The 17376-nt window shown below is 33.1% G+C and overlaps 1 protein-coding gene across 1 annotated transcript; it reads left to right on the top strand.

Moving 5' to 3' along the window:
• The first annotated feature begins 95 nt into the window (after positions 1 to 95).
• LOC140447358 (type-1 angiotensin II receptor-associated protein-like) lies at positions 96 to 16951 on the top strand. The gene is made up of 5 exons (XM_072539966.1): positions 96 to 287; positions 343 to 489; positions 3978 to 4053; positions 5590 to 5697; positions 11320 to 16951. Exons 1-5 carry the CDS (start codon positions 249 to 251, stop codon positions 11451 to 11453), a joined length of 504 nt encoding a protein of 167 aa, XP_072396067.1. The 5' UTR covers positions 96 to 248; the 3' UTR covers positions 11454 to 16951.
• Positions 16952 to 17376: the final 425 nt, after the last annotated feature.

Below are 17376 nucleotides of genomic sequence, written 5' to 3'. Positions count from 1 at the left end.
TTTCGTAAAAAAGATGATGTAAAAACAACAAGAATAAAATATAAAATAAATGTTTGTTCGTTAGTCAATAACTCAAAATATAATGTTTTGACATTTGCTATTTTAGGTTAAGGATTTTGCAATATTGCAATCGCTAAAGTTAAGTCATTTGCAAACTGCAAACCAAAGAAAGGAAGTATTTTTAGTGATATCAAGTTTAAATGTAATGTAATCTTGTTCAACCCACGTAAGAATACAGTAAACACAAAATGCCTGAATTGTCACAAATTAGAAATTTTAGACTCAAGGTAAATTGCTGATATTTTGAGACGTTATCGATAATCTTATCAACTTTATTTTCAGATCCTGTTTCTGATTCATTTCATTTTTATTTCGTTAAGTACGATGGGATATTGGAGTTCCAATGCATATCTGTTTTATAACAGTTTGCTTATTCTTCTCTTCCTTTGGAGTTTGTATCACGATCAAAGTCATGAACCTATACAATTGGTATTATATTTTTTTATGAAATTTTTATATTAATAATTTTAAATATATTGCAGAACTTTTGGTTTAACTATATACACAGGTTCTATTAATTAAAAAATATTTTACCAGAATGATAATTTAGTTTTAATAGTTAAAATTGTCATTAACATGATTTATACATTTATTTAAAATAATATTAAACAATGAAATGTGCAGTTTGACAGTAGATGTAGTGAAAAAATTGTCTTTAAAAGGTGATAACAATATCACTGCATTGATATAAGGCTCTTCCATTTGTTCTTTGCTGATGTATGACATTATTCACATAGCCTAAGCCATAAAATTAAGCCTTACAATAAAATTAAGCCTCTCGTCAATCCAGAATAGACTACATCAAATATGGACATTAATATGATTGATACCAAATTGAGTTTTTGTTTATAACTAATTCTCATATCATTTAAATTTTAAATTTGTTTTGGAACTTTGATTTTTTTTTCAAAAAAACACTACCTTACTGTTCGATTTTCTAGAGTAGGTACATATTTATAAGCTAATAATAAGAATAATATAAAAAGCTCTAATTATTCTAATGAATATAAAAGCTTTTAATTAATAACCTCACATTGACAAAAGTACTCTTTCTTTGACCAACCTTCATTGACTTCATGTTTTTTTTAATTCATGTAAATTAAATCTTTATGTATTATTATTAGCTACTATGATTATGTCATTGACAAATCCATATTCAGGGAATGATACATGTGCTGTAGGTTTCTATATCTATCAAAAATCAGTTATATCATATTATATTATATTGACTCCTTTTTTCTGCACGCTGTTTAATAATCTTGATCTTGACTCAGAGTCAAAAGTCATCTGCAAATCTCCAAATTGCATGCTTCTACTTTTGCAAGAATACTTACTCCCCTTTGTTACATATGTACTTGAACATTTCGCCAGTGATTTTATAATGTCCTGTTGCTTTTCCATTTTAAATTTTCTTTAGGGCCTTTCTTAGTTCTCCTCTTGTTATTTTTATTTCATATATTTGATTCTCACTGCATAACATATTCTTAGGTAATTGTTTTGCAATTACTGATTCATTAAAACATATTAAGTTGTAGTTTAATTGTGATATGATTAAAAAAATATTAGATACTGAAAAAGTTAAAAATATTTTTATTGTTCAGGTTTTTAAGCGAATAGACATTTCGGCCGCTCGTTCTTCTGCCATACTCAGAATTTTCCTATATCTAACGGTTCGTGAGAAAAATTTCAACTTTGATGTCTGTATTTGCTGAAAATTTCGTGAAAATTAAAAGTGAATATTTTGTTTGAAATTTGAATTATTTCGATTAAGGGTGACTTGCTGTTAAAAAAAAAAATAAACATGTGGCTAGAAATTATGCACCGTTTTGCCGGAAAATCGAAAAAACTAGACCATTGGATTTTTATCAAATTTCGTTAATCGGCTATGTTGGCGTCAATTTTGGTCCGAGAGTTAAGCGAATGGACATTTCTTACATAAAATTGGCCGCTCGTTCTTCTGCCATACTCAGAATTTCCCTACATCTAACGGTTCGTGAGAAAAATTTCCACTTGTATGTCTGTATTTGCTGAAAATTTCGTGAAAATTAAAAGTGAATATTTTGTTTGAAATTTGAATTATTTCGATTAAGTGTGACTTGCTGTTTAAAAAAATAGACAGTATCAATACATATTGATACACATATTATATGTACATTTAGGTAGTACAACGTTACATCACTAAGTTTCCTTAACCCTTAACTGGTACCGTACTGTAGCAGTACTGTAGATATAAGCATTATATAAATAACCACCTGTATTTTGAGTCCGTATTGAGCCGGTTTGTTAGGCATGTACATTTTAAACTGGCATTTACCTCAAAAACTTACAAGCATTTATCAATTGTGGTAGATTGACTAAGTCCGTATACACTTTGAATTTTCTATGATATATTGAATATAAATGAAACGGCTGCAGTTGGATATTCTTTTTTGCATTCCTCCCTATCTTCAGGATTGTCGAATCGGATAGCAAGTAAAAGAACAGCAAATCTTTTTTTGCTCATGACTGCTTTGAAGATTTATCTTCCAGTTCCATCTGTTGCAAATAAACGGTCTATATTTTCGTGACTGGAGTTCAAAATGGCAGTATAAACAAGGAGTCCCAAAAATGCTCTTAACTCAATAGCATCCAGTTCTCTAAGATGATGGATAGAACTAGCAGAATATTTCTCACGCATTGATCGTAATTTTGTGTTTGTATTCTGCTCAATATGTTGTAGAATGTTATCACTAAACAGCATATTCCAAACAGATAAGGGTATCACAGCCTCGCCGAGCATTTTTGCCTTTGTTTTTAGAATGGACACTTTTATGACAATGTTGTGTTTACGTGTTCAGATTCAATGTTATGGTCTTCCGAAATATCGCATACATCACTGTCACTATCACATTCCTCATTTTACCACTTTAAAAGAGTTGTCTCATAATCGTCATCGCCGAAACGCACTCGTATTGATAGCCTGGCCATAATTTCTAAAAATGCACGACACACAAAAAAAAAGGCACACCAACAGTCCGGCGTCATCTGAGGAACTACTCTCGACCTAATTGTTGCGATAACTTTTTAGGAACTGAGAGAAACTTGTCGCAAATACACCCACTTGTCAAGCTCCAATAGGTTAAGGATTAGATAGAAGGACTTAACTGTGGGCGGTGCTAATTTCCAATAAAATGTAATTAAAAATATGGAATCGTCTGTCAGACGACGCCGGACCAGTTAAGGGTTAAAAATATTAAAAAAAAAATTTTTAATGAGAAAATTAATGTTTAAAATTTGGTCCTGATAGACCCCACCCGTGGATTTGTGTCACAAGAAAGTCACCCGTGGAAAGGAGGGTTAAAGTCGTCGTATCGATAAGTCAAAAAACTTGCTGGCTCGTAATAAATTTTTATTGTCAAAACAGTAAATAATGTATAAAAATATAACGCCGAACCTATTCGTATTAAAGACGCTCCAAAACTAAAATTCCAAATAAGCTAAGAACAGGAATTACTGGGCAATATAATATAACCATAAATTTTATAAACATCCCGAACACAAAACAAGAAACGCCCACCCACGGGTGGGGTCTGTCAGGATACTTTTACAGGTAGCGATTGAAGATTCATAAAATTTCACCAAATTATGCTAAAGTGTACTATTCAATGTCATTAAAAGGTACACCGAGTCTAGGAAAAAAATACAAAAAAAAAATGTAAAAATTTAAGCAATTTCATTTTTAGTTGTACTGATAGACCCCACCCGTGGGAAGGAGGGATTTTATCCCCCATTTTATATGAGGGGGACCACATGTTCATGCAGCCTAATTGTAGAGCCTGCACTGGTAGCCATTAACTCTCTAAATTATTGTCAATATTTGATGTAAATGTTAATGTTAATGGTAAATTATTGTCAATGATGTTATTTTTACATTTTAGGCCATTGTTGTAAATGGGAGTTCTATATTTTTAGATATATTAATCTTGGTAATGGGTTTTCCATCTTCTGATGATAGTAAGTATTATCTATTAGGTTATATATACATAATTCTTGTAAAACCTATGGAAATGATGCCAGAATGATTAAACTGATAAAACAAAAAAGTTGTCTATAAAAAAAAACAATACCGAACTAGATACTTTAAATGCAATTTATAAAAAATATTGATTCCTTTACAATACGGCACATTCAACTAAATACATGTGACTCTTGATCATTTATCTACTTGCATCTACTATATTAAATAGCATGGGAGAGATTATATAAAAATACAAATAAATATTGTTTGCTGTGTTACTGACATACAGTTGTTTTAGTAGGTGTGTTAGATGTTTGTTATATTTCTTTTGATATGCTCCACATTTTATGCCAGTTTACATTCTCAATTCAAGTAATCGATTAAGCACAAATAAGTTTTTAGATTAAATTCTCTAGATTTTTCTATAATTTGTATCAGGTTGAAAATCTGTTTTCGGGTCCAGAGACAAATCCACCTTGTTCTTGTGGGATCTGTCCCAAGAGTATTGATTTTAGTTTCTTGTTAATTATAGTAGGAAGAACTTTACTTGCGTGGAAGATTAGGGCTTTGGTACAGTAATTATTGCCGTCAGTTGGCGAACGTTTTTTATATTCGCTCCGTGCGTGACTGACGCGACACCTACTGCCTTCATCTAACTGTTTTGGACCTACCAATTTTCAGGTTAAACATATGACATATGTTTGACATTGTTAAATACAGGCGAAATTGACAATTATTAATAATTAACTTTTTAATTATATTTTTTTAGTTTATGTACAAAATAAATGTAGTATTAAAAACTGGGTTTCTCAAAATTCATCATAATATATCTTTTTAACCCCAAACGATAAAGAAAGGGAAAAATCTAGTACTGGCAAATCAAGTTTTTCACATGAAAGAGCATATAATTAAAAACAGTAATAGTAAAAGGTATGATATAAAAGCTAAAGTCATCAGGCACTCTGCAGTTAGCTTGAAGCCTTATAAAATATCATTTAAGGTAAATTATTTAAATATTTCCTATTTCAATTGCATAAAAACGAGATTATGTGATATTTACTTTTTCATATTAATAGCACGGATCCATCTTTTTCTTTTCTCTAATTTATATGCAATGTTTGGGAACCTATAAAAACTACACTTCCTATTTTTGCTATTATTAGCACAATTAAATACGCAACATGTATTTGCACACATTTTTGATAAAATTTATGTGTAAAAAGGTAGGTCCAATTGTGTCATATTTCGCCGCTATGCACGCTGGCATCGTTTCAAGGTACCCCTACCATGGTCACGCACGGAGCGAATACAGGTATGAAAGTGAGCTTACACCAAATCATTTTACTGTATTCCAGATTTCATTATATAGTTTGAACATTATTTTAATCCTGATATCTCCTGTTTCTTTGAGTGTTTCCGCCGCGCTTTGCTATACATAAGGTTAGAAAATTTGATTCAATGGACAATGATGAATTGTTAGGTTTGAAACTGTTTTCAGTTATTTATTAATATTTATTATTCATGTTTTATAGGTGCCAGAAATAAATTTTCAGCAGCAATGGCAATATTACATCTTATAATTCGTCCATTCAGTACAATACTGTTAATAAAGAATTTGGAAGAACGAAGCGGTGCCACAGGTGAGTATAATTTAAAAAGATATATAATTTGTTTTCTTATTTAGGTCGAAACTTTTATTTGGACAGTTTTCTCTTATATTTCCATATTGAATACTTGTATACTCAACATTTTCTCGCTAATTAAGATTTTTGCAATCTATTGCGATGGAGTTACTTACATGTGGACTCCAGGGAGCTTGTTCTAAAATAAGAATGGACTATAGTTGTGTATCAAAAATGCAGGCACTAATTTTCGAGAAATGATTCTTCTTCTGGTTCCTATCCGTTTCGGATGTTGGAAATAATATTGGCAATCATGACCTTGCTCGCTGCGGCTCGAAACAGCTCCGTTGAGGTTTTCTTAAACCATGTTCTTAAATTCCGCAGCCATGATATTCTCCTTCTACCGGGTCCTCGCTTACCTTTGACTTTACCTTGCAATATAGACTGCAGCAGGGAGTAACGGTGCTGATTTCTCATAACGTGTCCCAGATATTGCAATTTTATGCGTTTGATCTTAAACACAATCTCTGGTTCCTTCTTAATTTTTTCTAGAACTTCTTTGTTCGTGATCCTTGCTGTCCATGATAGTCTCAGCATTCTTCTATAAAGCCACATCTCAAATGCTTCAAGTTTTTTAATAGTGGTGTCTGTAAGCGTCCATGCCTCCGCCCCGTACAACAACACAGAGAAAACATAGCATCTCAAATGTCTCATTTTTGTATCTAGGGATATGTGGTGACTTTTGAAGATGGCGCTCATTTTGTTAAAGACCGTTCTTGCCTTTCCTATGCGGCACTTTATTTCCTGTACATTGCTCCACTGTTCGTTTATAATAGTTCCCAGGTAGCAATACTGTTTTACTCGCTCTATCTGCATCCCTAATTAATGTATAGATGAGCCCCATTTATATTCTCCTTGCTGATAATCATTTGTTTCGTTTTGTGGGTATTAATGTTTAGTCCGTACTGTTGACTGTACTCGTTTATTCTGTCCATTAGCCTCTGAAGTCCCTCTAAACTATCTGCTATCACCATGGTGTCGTCGGCATATCTAACATTGTTTACTCTTTCACCATTTAGAAGGATGCCTTCGTCTATTCCATAAAGAGCCTCGTTAAAAATTTTCTCTGAGTACATATTAAATATCAACGGCGATACGATACATCCCTGTCTAACTCCACGTAGTATTTTTATGTGATCTGTTTCTTCTCCGTTAATTTTCATGTATGCGGTCTGATTCCAGTATAGTTCTGAAATTATTCTGAGGTCTTTGTCATCCAGGTCTGCTTCTTTTAAAATGTTTATCATCTTTTGATGTTGAACTCTGTCAAATGCCTTTTCATAGTCGATCAAGCACGCGTATACGTCGCAGTTAACGTCCCTGCATCTCGCACTTCTTATAAATTCTTCCATGGATGACTTTAAGAAACAGTTTCAACATGTGGCTCATTAGGCTGATTGTTCGATATTCTTCGCACTTTTTAGCCCCCTGTTTTTTAGGTATCGCTATGAATTCTGATTCTAGCCATTTATGAGGGATGATTCCTGTATTGTATATTTTATTGAAGACAGCCGTGATCCAATTTATTCCTTCTTCCTCCAAGAGTTTTAAAAATTCAGCTTCGATATTATCAGGCCCTACAGCTTTCCTGCTTTTCATCCGTTTTATTGCTTCTTCTACCTCGGATTTAAGTATGTCCGGGCCCGTCATCCTCTCTGAAAATGGATGCCTATAATCCGTTCTTTGATCTTGAAAAAGTGTCTCCAAATATATTCTCCATTTGTCTTTCATCTCTTGGGTGTCTATGATTAATTTTCCATTGGTGTCTATGAGTTTCATTTGTGTTCGCTTTTTAAAAGTACCCGTTATTTCTTTTACCTTTTTGTGTACATTAAAATTGTCATGCTTGGCTTGTAGTCTTTCTGAGAAGTAGTGTAGTCTCCGAGAAATGATAATTGAGTACTAATGACAACACTTTTGCTAGGTTGTAATTATATATAGTGTATGAGCTTCTATGTTAATAATTCATATACAGTCAAATAGTCACAGAATAGCGGATTTGTTAAAGTTTCTCATAAAACATGACAACACTGACCACTACAAAATAACAGTAGATAACATCCACTCTAGTGGATGCAAAAGTAGATTTTTCTTTTCTAGTATGTGTAATGCAATTTTTTCATGAGTTTTGCGTGAGATTTTCTACAGCAGTAGCTTTCACATAATCTACACTCGCGATTATAAAATCCGGGTCACCTTGAAAATCACCGTCATTTCATTTTTAACGAGCTTTATCGTAAATAATAACACAAATACAAACTAATGCATGTTTCTGAGAATTGTTGTCGGCTTAGCGGTTTCCTTTGTAACAAAGAATTCCAATAATGTCGATTTAGCGGAAAACTATACACTTCCCAAAATGAACGGTACCTGTAACTACCGTTTGTTTTAAATGTCTCATTTGTGCTTCGACTTTCTGTTCAAACTTAACAAACGTTTATTATTGCCGCCATTAGTGTTTATTAGTGCCATTATTAGTGTTTATTGTTTATTTTTTGCCAAAAATGCCTTTGACTGTTGTTGAAACGGCACGCATTGTTGCGCTTGTGGAAGACGGTCACACTCAACGGCAAGTCGCAAGAAGTGTTGGCGTAAGCCTTTTTACGGTTCAGCCAGTGCTTCAACGCTTTCAGGAGACGGGTTTGCTAACCAGACGACCTGACTCTGGACGAAGAAGAACGACCACGGCACGAGATGACCGTTTCCTTGTGTTTCAGGCTTTACGAAACCGGATCTCAACTGCGGTTATGCATCGAAATCGTCTACAGGAAGTACGAAATTGCAATGTTAGCGTTTCAACAGTCAGGAGAAGACTTCGTTCTTCTGGACTATCAACTCGGGTAATGGCTAAAGGACCGCCACTTCGCCGGACGCATCGAGTTGCACGACTAGCTTTTGCTCGACAATACGCGCATTGGGGAATTAATGATAGGAGCAAAGTGTTATTCTCAGATAAATCCCGTTTCTGCATAACTGGATCCAATGGACGTGTAAGAGTTTGGAGGAGAACCGGTGAAGGATTTTCATAAGCTTGCATTGTTCCAAGAATGCCATTTGGTGGAGGCTCGGTCATGGCCTGGGACGGTGTATCTTCCGACTTCCGCACAGAATTATCCTTAATCGAAAATGGGTCCTTAACTGCACGAAGGTACATTACGGAGATTCTGGAAGAACATGTTATATCCACCATAGCAGGGCTTGGTGAAGACGCCATTTTCATGTAGGACAACGCGCGACCGCACGTTGCCAGGATCAGTATGCAATACTTGGACGAGGTTGGAATTGTCACTAGTGAGAGAGTGGAATAACATACCACAACATCCGGAGAAAAATTGAGAGTATGCTCCGTCATCTGAAAGAGGTTATTAGAGCAAGGGGAGGCAATACACGATATTAGTTATTGAAATTCCACTGATGTTTTACCACGTTCTGTATTTTTATCTTAAGTTATATTGTGCCTATGTGTGTTTTTGCCCTAGAGGTGAGTTTCACCCATTCTCAGGGGTGAAGAAACATACTTTCAAAATAAGTCAGGAATTGGATAAACTAACTAATTCTAAACAACCTTTGTTCTATAGAGTTTTTTCACTGAGTCAATACTTTTCGAGTTATTTGCGAGTGAATATGTTCATTTTTCAACAACAAAAAAAACAAGTTTTTTAGACGGTTTTTGCAAATAACTCAAAAAGTAAGTATTTTATCGAAAAAATATTCTTAGCAAAAATATAGCTTATAAAATAGCACAAAAAATGGTGTACGTATAAAGCCAGAAGCACATTTGTAGCTAATGAAAAGTAGGTTCTTATTCATCAAATTTCAAATCGAATATTTCAACGTGAAAGAATAAAAAAACAATCACTTTTCCTGACAGCGAGTTTTCCCCGAAAAGTGCTTCATTTTTTTGATATTTCTCGTTGAAATATTCGATTTGAAATTTGAATTACTTTAGATTAGCTACACCTCTCCTTTTACTGAGTCTACAGACTTCATATAGATATAAGTACATCATTTTTTTTTAACTTTTTTATAAGCTGTATTTTAGTTAATAATATGTTTTTCGATTAAATACTTACTTTTTAAGCTATTTGCGGAAAACCGTCTAAAAACGTGTTTATTTTTAATTGAAAAATGATCATAGTCACTCGCAAATAACTCGATAAGTATTGACTTTGTGCAAAAACTGTATAAAATAAAAGCTGCTTAGAATTAGTCAGTTTATTCAATCATATACTTATTTTGAACGCATGTTTTGCCATGGCAAAAGCACACATCGGCACAATATCACTTTTTTTCTTTGTCGTTAGCTATGTATATGCCAAATTTCAGGTCAATCCAAGCGGCTCTTTAATATTTACAGCAAAAACCGTGAATAAATGGACTAAAAAGGAAATAAAACTTCGAAACATCAATAAATTAAAATATTGGTTTCTCTTACCTTTATTAAATTGATTACCGCAAGCTGTTTTTACTTTTGATTAACAAATACTTTGTTTTTGGATACTTAAAGTTCACTACACACTATAAAACTTAATACTAAACACTTAAACTAAACTCTAAAAATTAAGACGACCAGTAAATAACTTATCAATTACTATAACATATAACACACAATATATTAATTTAAAAACCAACACGCTACAATTTGAATTTATACAGACCGGCAAGTTTGGACCTGTAAAATGACAATCCGTCTGGCTTAAGGCAATAAATTATATTTAATAGCCTCTTGACGAATGAGAGGGCGAATATCAACACGTGCGTTTGCTTACAGTTGGGAATTTGCTGAACGAATGTACTTTAATACACAATTCACATTAATGTCTTGCATTATCTATGGTCTCTTTTTATGGCGTTAATTAAATGGTCTTGTTGATCTAAAAATCTAGATTATGATCTACAGGAAACAAGACTCCATTTTCTATGATGATATTGTGAAGTAAAGCTGTTGTTACCGTTACATTCATAGTCACTTTCAAATTTAATCTCATTCGATTTTTAAAAATTCAAAATCATGGTTTCCATACCCTGTATTGCCTTTCCATAACATTCCTAGTTCGTATAGGAGATTCATTATAAATATTCTCTGCTTCAGTTCTAGCATCATGTCTAGCCGTGTTATTAAATATGATTTCAAACTGTAACCACACTCACCAACTATAAAAAATAGTACAAACCTAACAAAATCTCCAGCTTCAAATTTTTGTAGTATGCCATTATTATTAAATATTGTTTGATCATGTATAGAACCCAGCCTTTCTGCAACAATATTTTGTGACGCTACTCGTGACGACGCCATCTTGTGGCGCTAGTTCCGTGACTCGCCTCAGCATTTTACTATAGAGAAAAAAGTAATACAAATAATTTTGTACTCTACTAAAAGACCAAGAATAACTTAGAACGGTCATCACCATTTCCTGAAATTAAGTGTCTACATTTTTCATACTCATAAGTTGATAGGAGAGGAGGAGGTAATATTTATTCTTGTGCACTATTTATTTTAAAAAACTTTTCATTATATGTTTAGACATTTCGCTATGTTTCGTTTTACAATGAATGCATGTATATATTTTTATATTCCAGGTGTCCTAACTGGAATATTCCCTGGCGGTAACAGTACTGGAAGTGACGCCTACGAAGACCTCGATAGACCTGTCATTCCACAGAGTTCCGGAAAAACTGGCGGATACGATTTCTCTTCCGCTCAACAAATTTAAGTAACATTCTTTATATGATTTATCGTTTCTGTTTTTGGATTTTCAAACTACCTTAGCTGTATATATTTTTATAAAAACCTAATGAAATATTTTAGTCAAGAAACATCCTAAATCTATAAAAATGAGTTTTGTAGTGTAAGGATTGTATTTTATGGGAAATACGTTTTAAAATATTTTTCGATGTTGTATTTCTAGTCTACTTAATGACGGTTTTTTATTTCTTAATCATTATAGTCGAGTCAATGTACCATAAAAGTGCTGTAAACTTCTTAATGCTCGTACATAGGTCTGATTTTAATAATTTTTATTAAATATTAGTTTTTATGTATTATTTGAAATCGAAAACCATTTAAATGTGTGCTAGTATATGTTTTTATTTAATTAAAATAAATATTTGAACCACAATCTATGTAGAAACTGTTGTCTAATAGTAATTGTTAAACTCTAAATAGTGAAGAGTTAAAAATTCCTGTTTATTTTTATTCTTTAACAGTTTTTAAAACAAAACTAACAAATTACAGTTACAAATTATTCAAATATTAATAATTTACTAAAGCAACAATTTAATAAGCTTACGCTAACGTTTACTGCATCTAAATTACAATTAATAAACCAATAAACGTAGTATCGAAGGATCCATCCGAATTCTTGAACGTAATGGAATCCTCTGTCTTCCTGTCTATCGGGATTTCGGTGCCCTTTGACCTATTATTGGTCGCAACTTCAATAAGATTTTTACTTGAACCAAGAGGGACGTATGGATCAAGTTTCAAGATTCTAATACTTTTCCTTGAAGAGTTATCGCACGGTCGTACATATTAATACGATCTTATAAAGGATCTGATGGATTCTTAATAATATACTACTTTCTATAGATTACAAAAAATGAATTGACGAAAGGAGTGGACAGTATTATATTGAGATTGGCGAGAGCTCTCTACGTTGAGGGTAAGCAGGTGCCGTCACCTCTTTTGTTGAGATAATCGGGGCGTTTTTCGATTTCAATGGCTTCTCCGACTTGGTTTGTAAAAACCAATATATTTTGTGACCTGTTTAGAGATAATGCTGTACTAGTGGAGAAATGGTAGTGGGAATTGCCGACTTAAACTAAATATGCATAAATTCATCCTCATCCATCGTTAATTTCTGTCTTAGCCCAGAATTAGCTACACACAAGTCGTTAAATAGATTTTTGAATTATTATCTCCTCTCTGCCTCTTCCCTCACCCCGTTTTCACAAATTTATGATGATCTTTGGGATAATTTGGGAATTTCGTAAAATAATTTATTCCCGTATTTATTTATTCTACTTATTAAAATGTTTTTATTTCAACTAATACACAAAAACGTATATTAAAAAGCAATTTTAAGTATTTAGAATCTGCATTGACTCGACTATACAAGTACCAGAATAATACATATATGATTTATGTAATACAGAGTAACTGAAGAATCTCAAATTACGGTTTTCCCGACAAGTTGAGTCATATAAAACAAGATATTTTCATATATTTCAGTGTATCTTACTGTGAACTAAATTTTAAAGTATAATATAAATCTGTATTGCGGGAACCAGTACGAGTTTTTGTTGAACGCAGAAAAACCACAAGTTTGAATGCAATTTTATTGTCTTTTTTAAAATACACATGAGTAATTATAGCAGATATACATGCACTTTGGTAGGTATATACACTCTGAGTTTGTACTCGCTCGAGACACCGCGTCGTTCGGATTTAATAGGCAACTCTTTATAAACGCAAACTTCATATAATAAAAAATGCTTTATACCAAAATCACTATAAAACTATAGAACCAAGCTTGAAAACATGTCAGTGTCAATTAATTTAAGATAGAGTATGGTATGGACTCTACAGTAGGGCTATATTTTTTTTGTAGGTTAGAGGTGCGTTGTGATTTAAAAACGGTTACTTTTTAACTGTGTCTCCTCGCATAATGACACCTTTAAAAATAGTTACGGCGCATTTACAAGTTGCCTCTTTTCGAACGTTGTTGCATGCAATATTGGCAATCACAACACAAGAGAGGCTCTTTCTTTGATTATACTACAAAAAATATCTCTGTTCTTCATTGATATTTACCAATTACATTTAAAAATATAATTGGTAAAAATAAGATCACGCAAGTTAAAACATAAGTAAAAATTAACAATGAAGTGAATTTATAGAATGTGAACAGGCAATGGGTTACCCATTCAGTATGGTACGTACGTGCAACACCTTGCGTCTCGCTTTGCCTCTCTTATGGAGTTGCATGCCTCCTACTTTTCGATGTATAAGACAAGTTGCACGAAAAGATGCACCGTGCAAATGCGCTATTACTACTATATTTTGTTGTACTAATGCGAGATATGTAAATTATTATTATACTCATTCATTTTTTAACATACTGTCCTTTTTGCTGAATGCACTTGAAAACAAGCATTTCATACTTTTCCAAAAAGTAATTTTGGTCGAGCTCCTCAAAATATTGTGCAGTATTGGCTGGAATACCATCGTTATTAATTTAGTCCGACCTCACAAGAGGCCAAATCTGACTAGTTCGGTGTGTGATTCGTTTTGGTGGACACAAACCACATACTTTTGCCCAAAATCGGCAGCAAAAGATTGTGTATGTAGTACGTAGTTATTGACATACCTGTCTTTTCGAACTGTCATGATATATGCTTCATCTGTGGGTCTATGCTGCTTTTTTGTCCACTGTTCTCACTGTTTCTTCTACTAGAGCTTGTACAGTTGGACACATATTTTATCAAAAGTTACGCTACGGTGAAAAAACTTTCCGAATGCGTTTTATCGGCACTAATAAATTCTCGAATCCGAATCAGTTTTTGGTCGATATTGAGCAAATGCACCTATCGCACAGATTGCTTTTTCACGTTCAAATATGCGTGTATAATGTTATGTACACTACTATGTCATGATTTTTTTGATTATTATTAGATAGCGACGATTTCTGGGCGACCTGGACGTTCGTCGCCCGACACACTCTTCGTTGACGAACAAATTAAGCTAGCAAATTCACGGTGCATGCTTGCCATAAACAGCATCAAGTTCGGTTTGAATACCCTTTCAATTGAACATATTTAATAACAACGATATTTAACTTTTATTAACCATTAAAACCAAAATAAACGTTGCTCTTCGTTGATATTTTCACAGACGTGATTAAATGACAGATGTCAGAAGCCCGAAGCAATTTGTTCTCATTTAACTGCATCTATCGAAAGCTGGATTAATGTCAAATCGTACTTGTATTGTCGTATGTCATATACTACTATTGCTTTTGTTTGTGTGAAAGTTTGATCGTTGAATAATGCCCAGGCGTCAAAATAGACTGTAAGAGTTTAAAAATCCTTCCCCTAACGATTTAATGACAGTGCAAATTAGTATAATCTATTTTTATTTTAGTTCTGTTGGTTTTCTCATTTATACAATGTATTGCGTTTAATATTCCGAAAAGTTTATTAAAAATTAATCTGAGCGTAGGAAACTAAAAAGAAATAAGAAAAACACTAAATTAAGACGTAAATGATTGTTTTTCCCGTTACAGTTTAGGTTAAAGTTGTGGGCGTCCATCATTCTAGTAGTAAGACGTCTTCAAATACAAGACACGATCATTATTAATGAAGTTTCGTTGTGCAGAGTTTTAGAGATCGTATTTTAGCGGCATTAACACTAACTAATATTTAAGTATTTAACTAACATCCCGCAGATACGTCACTGAATCCATGGAATGCTTCCGATCCGTGAAGTCCGGTAACTCGATGTGAAAATACGTCATTTCGCTCACATCACCACAATTTCCGTTCCCGTGTATATGATCGTTTACCAACGGTTCGGAAATGGTTAACTTTTCTAATTTAACTGTCATTTGGAAGTGCAATGGAGAAAGAAAAGCGAGTATTTTACTGAGTAATTCCATCAAGTATCAAACTGTTTGCAACTGCTGTACCTTATGTACACTGACTTAAAATCCAAAGTAATAATATATGGGCTACCTAGTTAAACGAGTGCTATAATGTATGTAAAGTGAATAGTTTGACTAGATAGTCAAACTAGCCACTATTCGCTCCGTGCGTGACTGACGCGACACCTACCGCCTTCATCTGACTGTTTTGGACCTACCAATTTTCAGGTTAAACATATGACATATGTTTGACATTGTTAAATACATGAGAAATTGACAATTATTGATAATTAACTTTTTATTTATATTTTTTCATTTTATGTACAAAATAGATGTAGTATTAAAAACTGGGTTTCTCAAAATTCATCATAATATATCTTTTTAACCCCAAACGGAAAAGAAAGGGAAAAATCTAGTACTGGCAAATCAAGTTTTTCACGTGAAAGAGCATATAATTAAAAACAGTAATAGTAAAATGTATGATATAAAAGCTAAAGTCATCAGGCACTCTGCAGTTAGCTCGAAGCCTTATAAAATATCATTTAAGGTAAATTATTTAAATATTTCCTATTTCAATTGCATAAAAATGAAGTTATGTGATATTTACTTTTTCATATTAATAGCACGGATCCATCTTTTTCTTTCTCTAATTTATATGTAAGCTTTGGGAACCTAGAAAAACTACACTTACTATTTTTGCTATTATTAGCACAATTAAATACGTAACATGTATTTGCACACATTTTTGATAAAATTTATGCGTAAAGATAAGCGTAAGATTCCAATTTTGTCATATTTCGCCGCTACGCACGCTGGCATCGTTTTAAGGTATCCCTACCATGGTCACGCACGGAGCGAATACCTGCGTAGATAATAGAAAAAACAAATTCAGAGATGTTTTATCAAAAGTGTCCGATTTAACATTAGTTTTATTTAAAAATTTCTGTGTGTTTGACGTAGCATATTTAAGTATTTTTGTGAAAGAAATATGTCGATATCAGTGGCGGATCATTTGACTGGGGGGGGGGGGGGACTTTCAATGAAACACCAACCGAAAGACAAAAAGGATAAATCCAATCTACATAAAAGAAAAAATAATTACTTATACGTATTAAATTCCCTTAATTTTCCTAACTAGCGAGTTCATTGGGTTGAATTTGTCTGTCTGCGGTTTAAGTTTCATGTCAGCTAATATACTTTTTTCATTTTTTCTCTTAATTTTTGACCTTGATGGCTCTCCCCATCTCTTCGCCATTGTTCGATACTAAAGATTGTTCAGTTACTCTACAAGAATAACTAGCCATAGTTAAATAAGTGTATCTATTCTTGAATATTTGTTATATAATTTGAGATTATGCAGATGTCTGAGATTATCTTTTAAAACTATAGTCAATATAGTAATGTGATTTTAGTTGTCAGTAGATTATAAAATTTTTTACAAGGTTTAATGTCATTTTAGAAGTAAAAATATTCTCTGTACCTCTTGAGATTGTGTAAATTAGCAAAATCAAATCGTTTATATATTATACCATTAAGATCATGCTTTGTTTTGCAATAAAAATTACAGACTTTTTATGTATTTTACTATTCCTAATATTTTATGGTCAGATTGTTTAGAAAAAAATCTTTGTTTTTGTTTTGCAATTCAGATCGTGAGTTTGTGACAGTTTTTTTCTATCCAATATCGTTGTGCTCGTAAAAAGTGCTACAAACTACTCATGTACAATCGCAGTGGCTTCTTGATTGGATCAAGAGTGTTAACCAACGAGGAAGATCTTTAATTTTGAAGATACGAGTCCGAAAGAGGAAAATCTGGTGAAATGGCGGTTTTTTTTAACACTCCTAAGTCCTTCTTCACGTGCCATATCAGAATTATTCGACGTTGGTGATCACCATTACGAAGGTTTCTCGATCTTTTGTCACATGGAATAATTGTCCTACATTTGATATCTGAGTCCATTCACGAATATTTTTCTGCTTCCTAGAGGTGTAGGAA

Source organism: Diabrotica undecimpunctata, chromosome 8 (assembly GCF_040954645.1).
Source record: "Diabrotica undecimpunctata isolate CICGRU chromosome 8, icDiaUnde3, whole genome shotgun sequence".
In the NCBI taxonomy this organism is placed as follows: domain Eukaryota; kingdom Metazoa; phylum Arthropoda; class Insecta; order Coleoptera; family Chrysomelidae; genus Diabrotica; species Diabrotica undecimpunctata.
This window is presented reverse-complemented; position numbering and strand designations above follow the sequence as displayed.